At 36.9% G+C, this 18,739-nt stretch overlaps 1 protein-coding gene across 1 annotated transcript in view; it reads left to right on the top strand.

Moving 5' to 3' along the window:
- The window catches only part of LOC145672736 (phospholipase A1 member A-like), a 69,479-nt gene that overhangs the window by 42,904 nt on the left and 7,836 nt on the right, over window positions 1-18,739 (top strand). The window contains exons 3-7 of the mRNA XM_081741911.1: window positions 40-290; window positions 2,906-3,143; window positions 6,072-6,305; window positions 9,357-9,602; window positions 17,445-17,559. Of these exons, the coding sequence (XP_081598037.1) occupies window positions 40-290; window positions 2,906-3,143; window positions 6,072-6,305; window positions 9,357-9,602; window positions 17,445-17,559 (1,084 nt within the window). The remainder of the gene's footprint in view (window positions 1-39; window positions 291-2,905; window positions 3,144-6,071; window positions 6,306-9,356; window positions 9,603-17,444; window positions 17,560-18,739) is intronic.

Genomic DNA, 18,739 nt, shown 5'->3' with positions numbered 1-18,739 from the left:
GTTCCTATTTATTAACTTATTTTTAAATTATTTCCCCAGGTTTAATGGACTGTTTCGAGAACTACGGCCTGATTTTTCCTCAGTATGATGACCGAGTGACGCATTTGAAGTTCTTCTTATACACTCGATCCAACCCAAAAGTTGGTCAAGAACTGTTCACCAAGAAGCCAGATACCATCACAGAGTCCTACTTTGATCCCACTCGACCAACAAAATTCGTACTACACGGTTTCAGAGCCAACTATGAATTCGAGCGCCCACAGAAGACCAAAAATATATTTCTGAAACTGGTAAGAAAGTTTGGATTATTTTCGTATCTATATACAATGCTAAAACGCCTACTGCAAAGAGAACAAACCTCGTATATTCTTGTTTCTGCTACGCAATATATATATATATATATACAGTCACGTGAGTAAAACTGGGGAGTCACGTGAGTAAAAGATAGCAAGATTCTGGAAAGCTCCCGATGCACCGGTTTGCGATAAGGCGACATTGTGCGCCTGGCCATGCATTTGTCGCTAGGTTCGACGTAGTTCCACCAGTCGCTAACAGATGGCGTGGAGCGGCTTAGACTCACAAATCGGGCCATTATACCAACTGGTTTGGTTTTTGGAGAACCAGAAAATAAAGCTTGTTGGATTGTTACTCGTATTACTTCAATAGTAAACTACCACAATCTTTCAATAAAATTGGATTTTCGTAAGATTACAGCGAATGTCTTCTAAATATGTTGCTTTTTTGTCGTTGTCAAATTAGGACATTAGGACATAAAAACTTGCAAAGATGTAAATCTAACGTATCGAACGGCTAGCAAACAGAAGAGACCAAGTCGTAACTATAGGGGTAATCAGAGGGACGATACATTCCGATTTCCAGTAATGTAATGCATCTGTTCTCCTGAATAAGCCACTTATCTTGCGAAATGTTCAGCGGTGCTGTTGCTGTCGCTTTTCTTGGGACATTGATTCCCTTTTCTGTTGTGTCTATGTTTCTAGACATTCACCCAGTTTGTAAACGGTTTCTCACCATACTACTCCACCACTCACAAGTGTTATAGGTGTACACCCAGGGCCGGATTTAGCATTTTGGCGCCCCAAGACCCAATAATTTTTCCGCCCCCTAGTCTGGTTACTTTCCTAAAAACTTTTATTAAAAAATTATATCAGGCCTATATGTTAATTCCTTAAACACCACTCCACGATCATTGCAAGTTTGTTGAGGAATTTACTTGGTTCTGGGCTTAACAAAATACCGTTAATGTATTAACAAAAGATTGGTGAACTTTACCAATAATTATTTGTTCCAATGAACTTCAAAATCAGAGTGCTTTATTAGCCTGATTTTTAAAAATCAATTCAAAAAATATGTTAAGTTATGGCTATTTATTTTTATTTCTAGATATTTGTTAAATTTTTTTCTCTCGGGCGTGCGCCCCCTGGGAGCTTGCGCCCATAGCCCCGGGCCTACCGGGCCTATTGGGAAATCCGGCCCTGTGTACACCCATCTTCGACAGGAACTAATTCGTCTAGCGTTGCCCTTAATATCACCCGCCATGTTGTTCACTGACGTAATTGCGGCGATGGCAGAAATGGATACTGGTTCATATGCATCACGCTTCTCTGTCCTTTGCTGACATATCATGTCAGACGTTATGACATAACTACGGTGTCCCCGTTTCTGCTTCTCAGTGATTGTTATGCCGAGTAAAATGGCGAAGAGATCTAATTCGTTGTCAAATGGTTAACGTATGCGTCTTCGTCGTGGACAATCCGGGTTTGATTCCTGGTGAGAGATCATGGTGTTCGGATCCCACGTTAAGATGTAGGCTAAATCCACGCCTATTATACCCGCGACTCAGTGGGGTCACTCGGTCGAATTTTTTTTTTTTTTTTTCAAGCCAGTCATCAGAGGTTTTCCTCATTCACACCAAGCAAATGAAGGAGTGGTACCTAGCATACAGCTTCTCACCCCCCCTTCCCTGGATAGTGTGCTCGTCGAGCAGTGGCGGATCTAGCTCGGGGCCGGGGGGCCTAGGCCCTCCCAGTTTTTCGAGTAACAAAAATAATTGAACCTATTATTTATATATTTTTGAAAGTTTATGGTAAACTAATGATATACCTTCATAGTCAGGATTATGGCTGTCCCCCCAGTTTTTACGTTCTAGATCCGCCTTTGTCATCGAGGGACATAATCCCTTATACGTGACGGAAGGGACAGGCCCGTATCAACGGAGGGGCTAGGGCCCCCCTAAACTTTGGCTAGCCCCCTAAAAGTTTCACGGTAGACTTGCAAATGAACTATAATATCAAGGGCGGATCCAGGACTGACTTCTGGGGGGGCGGTGGGTTGTCATACTGCTACTTTTAAGGGCTCCAAACTTTTGGATGGGTTTTATTTATATATATAAAGTAAGAAAGTTTCCTCTTCTGGGGGGGCGATCGCCCCGCACGCCCCCCCTGGACCCACCCCTGTATAATATGGTGATGAAGTATAACATAATTGGGTTGGGCCCCCCTAACTTCTACCGCCCCCCCCCCCTAAAATTTGGGGCTGGCTACGGGCCTGGGAAGGGATGCCGTAGAAGCCAGTAATGACCAAAAATATGTCTAAATAAATGAAATCGTAGAGTCTCGATGCTGAAAGGGACGATAAACTCCAATTCGACCAATAGCAAACCGAGAATTGTCGGGATATAGAAAGTATAAATTAATGTGGAACGCTCCTAGTATATATTTTGTGCTTTCTTGACTTTTTTTGTGACACGTTTCTTCTATTATTTTCAATATTTTGTATCTTCATTATATCTAAATAAATTGCATAAATGTAAAAATGTAAAATACACCGTCCTTGGATCTACGTATGAATTAATAATATATTTTTTTTTCGTGTCTTGATCGTGTAGGGAAATTTTAACATCATACTCGTTGATTGGAGAAAAGTAGCAGCTGCTACATATCCGAGAGCTGCAACCAGCGCTGAAATGTTGGGCAAAGAACTAGCACTGTTCATAGAGCAACTAGTGAAAGCTGGTGCCTCTGCGAGGGACATTCATATGATAGGTTCCAGTCTTGGAGCCCATATCTCAGGATACACTGGGAAATCACTTAAGAGTCGAGGGATTACGTTGGGTAAAATAACAGGTAAATTATTTTTATTATTCATTAAGAAAAATGACTCGTATTGACTCAAAATGCCTCTTTTGAGTATGCATTGTGGAACATAGATTTTAAATATTTTTAAATTATTCACTGAGCACTGATTTCTGACAATACCAGTGGTAGAGAGCCTGTGACCTTAAGAGCCTGCCTTACTAAAAATGATATAAAATTTACCATTTTTCTTTTGCTCGTTTATTTATCAGTGAAATGAGATAATAAAATACAAGTCACCACAATCATAGAAAATTCTATTCTACAACAGAAAATATGAACCTGAAGAATGTTCAGTGTTGTCATCCATAGAAATTACAGTATTACCAGAAAAACAATTTCCTTAAAATCTAAGTTAATGCAGCGAGTAGAGGAACGAACTCAACTGCATTTGGTTACGTATCAAATTGTTTTGGTTTCCTGTGAACTACTTTTTAAATAATAGTTGTATTTAGTTTGTAATAAACAAAATAGTTTTAACATACAGTTATTAAAACTAAGTAATAATGTTAATTGATACGTAATCAAATGCAGTTGAGTTCGTTCCTCTACTCGCTGCATTAACTTAGATTTTAGGGAAATTGTTTTTCTGGCAACACTGTAATTTATATGGATGGCAACACTGAACATTCTTCAGGTACATGTTTATCTCTTGTAAAATAGCATTATCTATGATTGTGGTAACTTGCATTTCATTATCTCCTTTCACTGATGAATAATCAAGCAAAAGGAAAATGGTAAATTTTGTATTAGGCAAGTTCTTACTGCGAAATTAAAATACCGCTAATTTTACAGTAATTGTGTGATATCTTCAAATAGATAAAATATAATTGAATTGTGGAACAAGAGCGCGCTAGACAATATTATTTTGCATGAGGTATCGTTATCACGAGTCACCTAGTAGCTTTCCGTTTGCAGCCATTTAAAAACGCGAAAATAAATGCCGATTTTTCTAAATGGCTGAAAATCGAAAGCAGATAAGTGAGTCGTGATAACGGTATCTCATGTGAAATAATATTTTCTACTGACCTCTTGTTTCACTTTTCGATTATCTTTTATCTATTTGAAGATATCACATAATTACTGTAAAATTGGCGGTATTTTAATTTCGCCGGGATGAGGCCTCTTAAATTGTAATGCATATTTCATAGTTATTTAGTGTCTATATTGATGAATGCGTTAAAATATTAAGTAATATTTTTGATAAAGTAGATACTTTCAAGTATCTAGGATCAATATGAAGAGACGAAAATAATATTCACGAAGAAATTAAATGTCGACTAAAAACAGGAAATTCGTGTTATTATTCAGTTCAAAATCTCTTGTCGCGAATTCTGTCGAGGAATTTGAAGCTTAAAATATATAAAACGATAATCATGCCTGTTGTTCTGTATGGTTGCGAAACATGGTCGCTTACTTTGAGGGAAGAACATAAACTGAAAGTATTTGAGAACAAGATCCTGAGACGAATATTCTCACCCAAGAGGAACGAGGATGGAGAATTGCGGAAACTACATAATTTATACCGTTTACCAAACATTGTTAGGGTCACTAAATCTAGGGGGCTTAGGTGGGCAGGTGTACCTAGGATGGAAGAAAGTAGAAGCGCTTTCAAAGTATTGACTGGAAGACCAATCGGAAAACGACCATTAGGAAGACCTAGGCGCAGATGGGAGGATAATATTAAGATGGATCTCGCAGAGATTGGAATACAAAGTAGAAACTGGATGCAGTTAGCTAAGAATAGAAGTTAGTGGAGAGCTTTTGTGAACGCGGCATTGAACCTCCGGGTTCCATAGGCCATAGAGTTCGTTAGTTAGTTAGCTTCAATCTGCATTTTGTTTCTGAAATATTTTAATCAATAATCCCTGACCGATATTTTTGGTAATTTTCTGCTGACCAAGAAGAAAAATATATTTTTTTAATTAATAAAACTTAGACAACAATTTGACAATGGAGTTTTTTTTTTTTTAAAAAAAGAAAGAAACGAAAAGAAGCTTATATGGTGGAGGAAAACGTATTTTTTGAATTATTTGCTGCAGATTTCTTTCCCCTGCATCTCTTGAATGAGTTAAAACAGAGTCTGAATGCCACACATAACAAATCTTGAGAAATTTAAATAATAATAATAATTATTATTATAACGATTGCTTACCAGGGGAAGGGGGTAAATCATCTGCTTACGTTTGCTTAACTAGGGAGGAGATCTACTAAAATTACTAAAAATGTTATTACCTAATACTTGAAGAACTCTACCCAATGGAAGAAAGTAAATTAGTATGTAACACTTCTTTTCATTATAAGCATTTCAAAGATTCTCGTAATTTAGTAGCGTCCCGAATTTTCATTTTTGAAATATGGCAACTCTAGGTACAATAGTATCGTTAAAAGATTGCAAATCATTCGTAAGTACTTTCGGAGGTTAACTCCAAATGAGTATAAATGTGTTACGTCTAAATATTGTAGTTGTTGCATAAAGACATACATTTGTGTTGTATAATAGAGAACAATTAACTTTTGACTACACTGTAAAAAAAATTTCATAGGTAAATTTACAAAGAAAAGTTGGCAATCTGTTTGTCAAGCTTCTATGTAAGTTAATTTACACCTATAAAGTAAAATTACTAACATGAAAAGGTGTAAAATTACATTTTTATCAATAAAAATATCATATTTTTTCTTATAAATTTACTGTAAATTTGTAAAAAGAACCAGCAAATTTTGTAATTTAATCTAAGGAAGTGTATATCAACTTAACAAAATGAAGAGTAATTGATTTTACATTGATGTTTGGCAATTTAATTACATTTTTTTTTTCAGTGTATTTACTGTTCAGCTCAAAGAATCTTAAGTGACTTTTTTCGTTAATCTTTTATTGTTGAAAGTTGATAAATAGAAATGTATACATTGCATTGGTAGGTGTGGACCCAGCAGGATTTCTCTTCCAAAGCACCAATCTCCTCAGTGGTATTGGAATCCACAAGTCGGACGCTCATTTTGTGGAAATAATTCATACGTTTGGAGGTTCTGTACTATTTGGAAGACTTGGAGTTTGGAGACCTGTGGGACATGTTGACTACTTCATTAATGGAGGAGGGAAACAGCCTAACTGCACGGACACTACAAACCTCTTAGAAGTAGCCATTTATATCAGTAAGTGTATAGATTTATTCGTAGTCTTTTTCTAGAGAAAAAATTGTTAACACTATTTTCAATACTTTACAGGATAAATACCTATCTTCTGTATATAAGTCTATAAAAAAATTAGGAGTGTCACGTGTACATCACATGAGAAAATTTGATATTACCTCAATTAATATTGAAATCGAAAGTGGTAGTAGATTTCTAGAACTTCCGGTTTTACTAGAAAGATTAGAATAGAGACGAGCACTTAATTGATTACAGAAAACCTGTTCTAGTTATCTGTTACCGTTTCTAGTCTATAACGATCAAAGTTAAAACTGGAAGTAGTTGATTTCTACCATTTCATTCTATCAAAACCGAAAGTTCTTAGAATTTTCATAGAGAAAAAAAAAAACGGTAAAACATAATATCACAAAACGGCTCTTGACACAGATTCAGCTCGACAGTAATGAGTTTTTTGTCTCTATTTTTATCTGTTTGTTCAAACCGGAAGTGGTGGTGCAAATCGACGTTCATTCGATGACAACACTGATCGAATAATGGATAAAAAAGTAAATAGTTAGCATAAGCAATTTTTTTCATATGCATTCAATACCATGTCTCATCTTTGATTTTATTTATTTATTATTTGATTTATTGCAATCAGAAATGACAGACATCAATTTTCACTCACAAGGAGACTCACGAAAGTGTCACTCACCGATCTAAATGAAACTTTGCACACTTGTAGAACAGCGAAAAATAGTCGACACGTATTTTTTTTTTCGGCAATGGTGAAGATTTAAGGGTAGAAACCACCCTTTGAACGTTAGGGGTGGTCTCCAAGCATGGACAGAAAACAATCATTTAATATAGAATAATACATACTGCCAGGGGAGGTTAGTACAGCTGATAATTACAAAATGGCTTATTCAATATTGTGATTACGATTACAAAATGTCCTCTGGTTTAAAATTCTCTGCACTTAGACAAGAACAATTATACTGTAGTTGGCAGAGATTACTACGAGGAGGTTGCAGACCAATTTGAAACCCTTTCTATTGATTTGAAACCCCTTTATTTTAACGGAATGCTTGATTAAAGTGAATCCCTTGCACCTCTCCCTATTCAGGATACTTATGTACAGCGATTCCCCTTGCCTCTCACTATGTCAGAACTTCATATATTCTCAATCGTTATAATCATGAATTTATTGAGAAAACGCTTCACAGTAATGATATTTCTTTAAAAAATGTGTGATGCACAGTGGCGTAGCACACTTTTGCGCCCCCCCCCCCCGCAAAGTATAGAGAAGAGGCCCTAGTTGTAAAGCCGATAGAAGAAAGGTTGAGGTTCTACTTCTTTAAATCTTTATTCATCGCAAGACTTCGGGGCCCCCTATACCTCGGGGCCCCCCGCACTGCGGGGATTGCGGGGGCAGCTGCTACGCCACTGGTGATGCATAAACACCGTTTACACCAAGCTCACCTTACTACAGCAATAACTGTGACAAATCGCAAAATGCAGCACAATCTTCTTCTAAATAACTGTTTTGTGTCACGCATATCTAATAAGTTTTTGCAAATCTGGGAGAAAAAAAAAACTGATTATGAATAAGTGATTTGGAACTAAATGATATTATTATGGAGGTGTAAATTTATGTTATAGTTGTACAGGTCAATATTAGTACAATGTCTCAAGAAGTTATCCCACGGCCTAAAGACGAACACATCAAGAGGCTGAATCCTACCAGTTATGCAAAATGGTTTCTATTTTTAAGTACTCCTTTGTTCATAAAATTGGTTGAAAAGTTGATGCATTGTAAACACTCCAGGAATCTAATAACAAAATGGACTTTGCATTAGAAATTGGGAGAAAAACTTCTTGAAACTATGATCTCACAAGACTTGAATGTTAATTTTCCCGAATTTAATGCTTTCGCAAGGACATTTTCAGATTGAAAGAGGTTGTTTTGGACTATAGGGGCCAAATGTTCCGTTCTTTTCCTGCAAAATTATTAACAACGGTGATAACAGAACCCCATTTTCAAAAATTAAAGGCTGTATCGTGTAGCTATGAGTCATAGATTTATTGGTTGTGCCACAGTTTCTACTGTTTGTGTCTCTGTAAACGCTATAGTGAGAGGTGCAGAGACTCATTTTAATCAAGCATCCCATTAAAAAGAAAGTACTCAAAGGGGTTTCAAATTGGTCTGCAACCTCCTCGTAGTAATCTCTGCCAACTATAATTGTTCTTGACTAACTGCAGAGAATTTCAAACCAGAAGACATTTTGTAACTGCAATCACTATATTGGATCCGCCATTTTAAATTTTGTAATTTTCACGGCAGATTCTGAATCAGATGTCCTTAAAAAAAAAAAAAAAAAAAAAAACCTGGCAGTATGTTTTCTTCTAAATTAAATGGTTGGTTTCTGTCTATGCTTAGAGACCACCCCTAAAGTTCAAAGGGTGGTTTCGACCCTTAAATCTTCACCATTGTAGAAACAAAAAAATACGTTTCGATTATTTTTAGATGTTCTACAAGTGCGCAAAGTTTCATTCAAATCGGTGAGTGACACTTCCGTAAGTCTCCTTGTTAGTTTTAGTGTTCATCCACAAGAGCGAAAACAGTAAAAAATTGTGAGTGATGACCTTTTTATATGAATTCAGCATCCGAGGAACAGAATCGATTTTTGATCTTATAACAATATTGCAACCAAGGGCGCCGATCTTGGGGGGCCCGGAGCCCCCAAAGCTCATGTGGGGCCTCCCTATTGTATTTATGAATATACAATATTTGGCATAATTTGAATGCAATTTGCCTTAAAATCCTCATATATTTACCTTCTGCATCTGAATGTGCCTCCCCCATTCCAAATTTACAGAGAAATCGGCGCCCTTGATTGCAACCAGTGGTTATAGATCTACTACTTCGAGTATTGAATTCACGTAATTTGGAAGTCTACCGTAGTTTCACATAGTGAAAAGAAACATTATTATTATTATTATTATTATTATTATTATTATTATTATTATTATTATTATTATTATTATTATTATTATTATTATCTTTTGTTACAGATAGGAAAGACGAACGTATGTGCAGCCATCAAAGAGCATGGGATTTATACTTGGAATCTCTGACATCAGAATGTAAATTCGTCGGATTCCCATGTCCAGGACTTCAAAACTTTGAAAAGGACTTTGTTCATGGAGACTGCTTTTCTTGCGAAGATGGCGGATGTGGAGTGATTGGTTTACGCTCGGAGAATTCTCGTGCAAGAGGATCTCTTTATCTCATGACTAATGCCAATAGCCCTTATTGTGGTGAGTTTAAGCTGTTTTGCTTTCCTTTCTCCCCCCCCCCCTAGTAGGTCTAGTAGGTTTACTGTCATAAATAATGTACATGCAACTTAAAGTTGCATTTTTTTTTACCTTATGACTAGTGTCAACAACTTTTACTATAATGAAAATAAGCTCTTTTACTTAAAGTAAAGCAATAGCCCTAATTATGATAACTATACAGGGTGTTTCAAAACAACACCGACAACGTTTGGCAGGTGATTCCAGACATCAAGATAAGACAAAAAGTATAGACCAACCTGGATGCACAAATGCTTCCTTTCAGAGGATTCATGTGCTGTTCGTCTTTTCTCGTTTCGCCTTATGGCCTCTAGCAATGGAATTTGCATGTAAAATCTGTTATCACTTTACATCTTGATGTAAGGCAGAACGGGAAATCTCGATGTGCATTTTCCTGTTTCACGAACTTTATGTTGGTAGGCTTGCAAATGCATTAATAGATACAATTTAATTTGTTTATTCATATAACAAGGAGTACAGAACATCTATACAAGATGCTATTTATCTTCCATGTGTATACAATGAGCAACAGCATCTAAGTATTGCATTAGAGAAATCTGTTTACTACTTAGTCTACATTTCAAAGTACGCAGGCAAAGGTTTGTTTCCACTTATATTTCTGGTGACTTGCAACATGCCCACTGCCAAGGTGATTTGAGGGTACTGCTTCCAGAAGGCCATAAATTTCTTCTTACCTTTGGCTCAATTATGGATAGTTATGTCATATTTTTGTCGCGATATTTTGCTTCTCCCGAAAATGTACCAATGGGAGCCGAGCACCATATGTCATTCTCATGGTCTCACAGTAATTTGTGACAATGAGCATCATGAACCTGAATAGGTTAGTAATTTGTGATATCGAGCATGAGCATCATCCGAACCCCCGCGAAATCCCGACTTTTTTGTAAATGTAGTCTACTTTTAGGGGCAATTTTAGAAATTTTCATATAATTTAGTCTCAAATTGTATTTGGACCCCCAGAAACGCTTTAGACCCCTCCCGAAATAAATACCTGCGTGCGTCCCTGCGCCCTGCTCTACCCTTGCACATTCATAGAAATAGTCTAATTACATGAATAAAAACATTAATTCTCATCCCTTTTCAATAATTTATCCCACTGACAGGAGCGGACTTGCCTATCTAGCTACCCGGCAATAACTTTTTAATTTTTTTTAAAATGTATTAGCATTGTTCATGAAAAAAATACTACATTCTTCATTTGGTGTAGGCAGGGGATGTGTTCTGGGGGATCCGAACACTGCTCCCCGAAATCCCGACTTTCCTGTAAATTTTGTGTAATTTTAGGGGCGATATTACAAATTTTAGTACAATTTGTCCTCATGTTGAATTTGGATACCTTCCCTCTGAAATGAATCCCTGCTCACGTCCCTGGCTGTAAGTATTAAACAAATTTAATAAACATATAACAAGCGAACCCTCATTTGGAACGACATGGTTTGGAGGTTCAGCTCCCCATTCCTCTTCCTGGTTACCCATGTATACATCTCTATTGTAAGTTGCTTGTTGCTCCCAATTTCTTTTAAATGTTAACTTCACCAAATAAACCTATCCTCCCTTTGATTTGTGGAAGAGTTTATGCTTTTTTTTTTTCTACCTAAGTATAGTCGTACACTTTTTGCACACTAATGAACGTTGGGCTCAGACAGTTTGATATCTGGGAAGTTTTGTGAATCGGAGTTTGAGCAAAAATGTTCTCATTACGCTATAAATAAAATATAATTATGAGAACTATCATTTTAATTTGTTCGTTTTCTTTACACATAAGTAGTGAGAGTCGGCGAGGACTTTTTTTCACTCTTCAAAACTTTTCTGCACTCTTGATCAAGCCCGAAGCCAGCCCGAAAATGTACGGGGGGCCGGTGAAAGTTAGGGAAGCGCGATCAAAAAATATTATAGTTCATCACCATATTATAGTTCATTTGCAAGCCTACTGTCAAAATTTTAGAGGGGTTCAGTAAAAATTTAGGGTGGCGGCCCCCTAGACCCCCTGGATACGGGCCTGCTCCTGATCAGAGTTAAGTTGTTTTCAAGGAGTTACAATTCTATTTCTGTAGACAGAATAAACGATTTTCATTGAGGTTAAAAGAAATAAAATACATGTAAGGTGGATACTGTTAAAAGTGATTCTACTGTTTTAAGTACAGAAACAGACACCTACGCACACCAGAACTTGTAGGACTATGTTTATGCCGTTTTTCTTTTATTCTTTCTTTTTTGTTTTTCTTTTTTCTTTTTTTTGTGATTAGTTGTAACTTTGTTCTCGTGAATAGCAGTAGGGCATCGAAAATCCGGATTTTGTGAGCCATGATGGTCGAATTCGTGGGTCAAAATTTTGATGATGGGCCAAAGTTCGTCAGTTCAACTCTGTCCTGTGATCATCAATTCTAAGTCCTGAATTCCAAATCATTGCATTGTTACCTTCTTTCTCAATGAAACTTGTTTTTTTTTTTTCAGTTTCTCAGTATCCTTCTGTTGAACATTTTAATTACATTTAGATTTGCTAAAGCAAGGCTACCAATGTATGAAAATTAATGTAAGGCCAAAGGGGAATTCCCGTTTTGCCTTACGATATCAAGTCATTAAGTACCGGTACTAATTTTTGATTGACCTTTCCTGCGATAAGAATCATAAGGCAAAACGGGAAAAGGTGAACAGTGAAGACACGCTTTCAGAGTTATAGGCTGCCGGAAACATGAAAAAATCAAGTTTAAAGGTCCATAGCTAAAAACTATGGGATCTACTGTAGTCGGCTCAAGACTTCACTTAGGAACTAGTATGTCTTCTATCCAAATATGCAAGTTTCAGAATCCTGCGATACTTCCGCAACAATTCTTATAGATGTGGTTGGTGAGTGCTTCAAATTATATGCCTTTAGCTAGACTCTCGCTAAAAAAAAATGTTTCGTGAGTACCTTAGAATTCTGAAACTTTTTTTTTTTTTTTTGATAGGGCACATATTAATTCCTAAGCGCAGTCTTGACCCGACTACGGTACGTCCCATAGTTTTGGAGCTATGGACCTTTAAAGTTAATTTTGCATGTTTTCGGCAGCCTATAACTCCAAAAGGAAGCATTTGTGCACCCAGGTTGGCCTATACTTTTTGTCTTATCTTGGTGTCAGGAATCATCTCCTAAACATTGTCCGTGTTGTTTTGAAACACCCTGTATATGCTGTATCTTAACATTTCTTTATCTCATGAGTAATGTCAACAGCCTTATTGAATACATGAGGTTCTCATTACTTGATGACAAACGCCAAAATTTATTGTATTTATACATCTCGAATTTCTTTATTTTGAGACAAATTTTACCAATCCTTATTGTATATACTAGTATCCATGGTGCTTCAGAGAGGATTTTATAACTTTGTAAATTCATTTAGGCTACGTTTATTCAGTCTAGTTACAGAGCTTGTATTGGTGTCGTTTTGTAGCAAAATAGTCCAAGTTCTGACTCACGTAGTATATACTGTAGTACCGAATAGCACCACCGCAAGGGTTTAGCGACAGTTGCAGTGTGACCATCGCTAGTACTTTCGTACTAGATCTAGTACCTTTTATACTATTTTAGTGTTCTAGTACGTTCAGCAACAAATCTAGTACTTTTTTTTTAACCTTTTCTTTTCTCATAAATACATTTGGAAGAGAAAAAGAAATATCATGAAAATTTGGCAATGTACGAAAATTTCACTGTTCCTGGTAAATTTCTTTGCATTTTTTAACAGTTGTATTTACAAGTTTTACGAGTGCTAACTGATCTCTTTACACAAGAGCGGAAATGGGACATATGTGCCTTCCGGTCGCCTCCTCCAACTAATAAATGACCACTAGATTTTGTCAATAAGCCCATTCTATGACATTTCTTGTTTTCTCCCGACAGCCTCTATATTTGTCATACTTGTGTTACTTCAGTGAATTTACAGTGAGTTCTAATACTACAGTTAGGCAGGGATTCCGCCAGAATTTTTAGTTTGCGGGGTGTAAAGTCAAAATTGTGATACTGTAAGTGGTTGGCATGGTCTGTATCGAATTTTGACTAAAAATTAAAGTTGTTTTTTTTTTCTAGAATGTGGGGGTCACTCCCTCACCCACCCTAAGGAGGAACTGCCGGAAACCTTCTAATAAGATATTAATACCATAAAATGTCAAAAATAGGATGAAGAGGGAGCAGATAAAATTGTAGTAATTTCCCCCCGGATCTAGTACTTTTTTCTGCATAGGTTAGTACGAAATAATTTTGCTGGGTGGTCACATTGACCAAAATGGCTGACCAAAATGGCTGTAACCAAAATGGCTGACTTCACTAGCCTTGGCCCTGAGCGCTGTTGTGTTTTTCGGTTTGTGGAATTGAAGCCTACAACAATTGTGCTAGGGAATTTACCTACCAAGTATGACAAAAATCCTTCCAATAGTTCTACCACCCTAACAGCATAGGATGGGCTAGGCATGTGCCATTTATGTGTCCCAGCTACTTTTTAGGTACCCGACACTTGGCACATATGATATTCATGTGCTAAGTATGTACTTCAGCTACCTACAGTTTTAGGTACTTGTTACACCTAATTGATATTTGCAACTATGTACCATAAATATAGCATTTACATATCTAGCTCAGTTTCGCACTCTAACTAGGTACGTCCTTTAGGTACACTCATGTCCAAAATGATTGTCGCATATCTGTAACTGTTTTCTTGTAAGAATATAATTTGATAATGATTTTGCAGGGTACTTTTAATACTGAAACTATGTGCATAATCGAGAAATGTACATTTGTGGTAAATTTCATAGGAAAAGAATTATAAATACGAAAATTAGAATGAGTAAAACAAAATGTTGCTAAATGGAAAACAAAATTTTATTTTCGTTTTATTGTTCTTATTTACTGCTCTTTTGATATGAAATTTTCTACATACATGTCTTTGTAGATTATACACAAATCAACATTATAAGAAATACTGGGCGAATTCGTTATCAAATTATATCCCTACAGCAACATATTTATAGACATGCGTCAATAATTTTGGACATGAGTGTACATGCTGTTTCAGATACTCTAACAGCACAAGATGTGCTAAGCATGCGTCATTTAGGTGTTCTAAATTCATCTCCCACATTTGATGCATTTGTTGCTTCTTTTTCTAAGCGATTGTGTACTAGAAGCAACAAACGCATCAACTTTATTAGATGACAACTGTCGCCGATCATTTGAAAATGAATATGAAAGAACCATGAAATAAAGTAAATAGACACTTGTCATTTTGCTATAAAATTACATGGCGAGTAGATTTTATCTTATCCCAAACGGTTATCGTGGAATATACGCTGTTAAAGGATCACTTTGATTAGCCAAATTCAAAAGACCTCATAAATTTATTCCTCTACAAGCGACATTGTTTCCATCGCCTCCGTGGATAAGTCGGTAGAGCACGTGGCTTGTGATCCAAAGGTTGGTGGTTCGCGTTCAGCCTGCGGTACGTTTTTTTTACGTGTTTAAAGTGTTTTTTTAGGCTCAGCATAATGTAAACACATTACGAATATAGGCGATTTAACATATTTTGGGGGAGTAATTTTGCGGTTCATTGACGCTTACAGCATGGGGAACATATTTAGAACATACTAGGCACGTTCCCCAGGTTCATGTCAGGCATATGCCTAGGGGCGGACATAGACTGTGAGTATGACTTGCCATCCATCTGATTTCTCTCTCAGAGGTACATAAGGCATATACTGGACACATTCCCATGTACCTGAGGAAACATGATAAGCATATGCCTGCTATGTGATTGTGCTGTTAGGACATTTATGAGTGACAAATGTTCCACTGGGTTATTTCGTTGAGTTCAGAGCAAAAATCTATGCTGTAGTTGAGGATATTACGCCTAACATGCAGTTGTGGGTTTGGTGTTCCAAAATTACCAATGAAAGTCAAATTACACCAATTTATAACTATTGCACCAATCTATAGCATTATACTTTCTTATGTATGTACTGATAAAAGTAGTTCTCGTGGTGTTTTTTTGTTATACAGAGTCGAATATTGCAGGTATTGCACGTTGTTCGCTTTCGATGAGGCTCCTGGGCAGTGTTACAGAATGCACATCTGCGAGATGTTCGTCTTACTGGCATATGTGAAGCTTTCGTTAATCTTGTTTCAATTGGAACATATTTCTTACGTCTACTGAGAATTTGCTTTCGCTCTCGTTTCTCTGAGTTTGATGATGTTTGTGTTGCAATCATCACAGATATACAGCAAGTCGGAACTACTTCAAAGAGTCGGAACGGCTTCTCACACTGTTCTTTATGAATCAGAAATGCATTACAACAGTGACATCAAGGAGGCGCCACAAAATTTTCCCTTCCTTCACGCTCCTCCACCCCACAGAAGTGACACCAGAGTTTCTTAAGCTATATACAGATTCTGTCACTGGAAAATATTAATTTCTGTAAGAAATACTAATATATTTCCAAGAAAATGTATGAATTGTAATTTTTTTAAAAAAATGGTACCTGGATTCGCTAATGATTCCTAGGTTCCGAGTACGGTCGACGCAGAGGCTGGGTCCTGGAGGCCCTGACCCCTTCTCCCTGAAATACGTACGTTATGTAAATTTAGTCTCATTTTAGGGGTAATTTTACAAATTGCAATATAATTCGTTCTCATATTGAGTTTGGAACACCAGAAAATCTTATTATCCCCCTTAAAGAATTCTTGAGTATGTCCCTGGCTCCGAGACAATAACAAATGCAGAATTTGAATATCCGGTGGTAATTCTTTATACAGTTGTAGTCGAAATTTGATACAGAAGCACTGTTGCCACAGACTTAGCTCTGGAGTGGGCTGAAAAATAGTACCAAATTGAAACAAAAAGGGCTGAATTCATTATTTTATACCAAAGTAATGCATGGCTTTATAACACGAAACTAAAAGAGGTAAAGTTGTACAATATCCCCCCCTTCCTCCAAGAATCAGAATCAAGAAAGTGCTATTTTCAAAAATTACTTCTTAGAATCATCCAAATAAGAGGACCACTAACAACCGTGGAAGTCGATGAAAATTTTCTCGCATGTAGGGAGTACAACAGAGACCGCAAATTAAAAGGGAAAACAGTTACCATCTTCGGTATGTATTGTAAGGAAACTAAACGCGCCACTATTTCAAAGTGACCAATAAACCAAAACGGTATTATGGTCAAATATGAACACACACATATATATATAACGAGGAACAAGTCAATCATCTCCGATTCTTGTGTTAAAATATAAATTATTGCACCTTATTCTTGCTTATTTCAAAACCAAAGGAGGGTAATACTACTGACATTTTCGAAAATGTGACAAGTACCGTATTTACTAAATAGTGCTGAATTGGGTAGAATTGTACCAACTTTTTCACAAAAAGGGGCTCAAATGCCAGCGTGGTACCAACGGGCCGATGAATGACAAAAAGGGCTGAATTTGGTACAATTGTACCAAGTGTGGCAACAGTGTACAGAAGTGTAATAGAGGTTGATAGTCATTAAATTTTTTCTTTTACTTTTACTTTACATGGCTTGATACCAATAATCTTCAGTAATATTCGATGTATAATTTTCTGTTTCTGCCCAAGGAAAGACCGGTAAGATTTCGTCTTATAATGTTCTGAATACTTCAAATAATTTGTAAGTTCAGCAGGGATATTTTAATAATGCGATCTGCTGATCATATTTCATACAAAATTACGTGTCAACATAAATATATATTAATAATTAGTTGTTTAAGTTTAGTTAAAATTTGTATTTGTATTTCCAGGCGACCAAATACGAGCCGTTGTTGGTCTTTCACGTTCAACTGTAGAAAGCAGAGGCCAACTTCTGCTCCATCTATTTGTAGATGGTAGATCTCTAACGTTTAAGATGAATACTGAGTAAGTAATGTTATAAGGTTTATGTTTATATGTAATCTAATTTCGGACATAAGTAAAAATTAAGGTATTTTTATATAATTGTTATGGTAGGGTCAAACGTGGACAGTACCATCATTTCAGATTTTGTCAAGGACGGGGCGAAATAGTGCTCCACAGGCCCGTATCCAATGGGAGTCTAGGGGGGCCTGCCCCTCCTAAATTTTTTCTGGCCCCTTTAAAATTTTCACAGTAGGCTGGCAAATGAACTATAATACGGTGAAGAACTATAATAAGGTTGGATTGCCCCCCCTAACTTCAGCCGGGCCCCCCTACATTTTTGGGCTGGCTACGGGCCTGGTGCTCCAGTATAGGAGTTTCGCGTTTCTATTAGTATACAATTTATTTAAAAAAAAAAAACATATCAAATTTCAAGAAGACAATCGCCCTCCTGCCCTCCCCAAATGACGCCCCTGCATGGAATTATTACAAAAGTTATCAGTAGAATGTTGGCTTAGTTAGGCGGTAACATCAGTTGAAAGTGAAATCTTGTTAACTGAGTCCATAAAAACAGGCCCGTATCCAGGGGGGTCTAGGGGGGCGGCCCCCCTAAATTTTTGCTGGCCCCCTAAAGTTTTACAGTAGGCTTGTAAAAGAACTATAATATGTTGATGAACTATCATATGGTTGGATCGGCCCCTCTTACTTCAGCACCCCCCCCCCCAACATTTTTGGCCTGCATAAGAATCAAATTTTATGCCAGCAAATAGTTAAAGCTTTTGGTCCTCTTTTAGCTGGTTCCTGTATAGATAATTCTGACCTAGACGTATATTAGATAGAACCAGTACATACAGAGATTTCAAAAATAAATATCCACGCACATGGCCGCCCGCCGGGAACATGGGAGCCAGTTGTCTCCCTGAATTTGGAAAGGAGTTCGATTCTTCGAAATACAAGTGGAGCCAATGTAATTTCCTTACTCGGACATTACAATACTTAATATATTTACTGTAGTTAATAAAAGTTATGCAATGTGCGTAAATACTTGTGTTTTACATGAAGTACCATGTGCATGGGGGCCCAAAGGGAAGTAGGGTGGACAAGCCCTCTCTGACTCACGAAAATGCATATAACAACAACTTAAATTTCTTAAGATTTTCTTAATAACAAATAAAACATACCAAAACGTAATATAGCAACCAGG

The sequence above is a fragment of the Thermobia domestica genome, chromosome 16, assembly GCF_964235325.1.
Source record: "Thermobia domestica chromosome 16, izTheDome1.hap1.1, whole genome shotgun sequence".
NCBI lineage: Eukaryota > Metazoa > Arthropoda > Insecta > Zygentoma > Lepismatidae > Thermobia > Thermobia domestica.
This window is presented reverse-complemented; position numbering and strand designations above follow the sequence as displayed.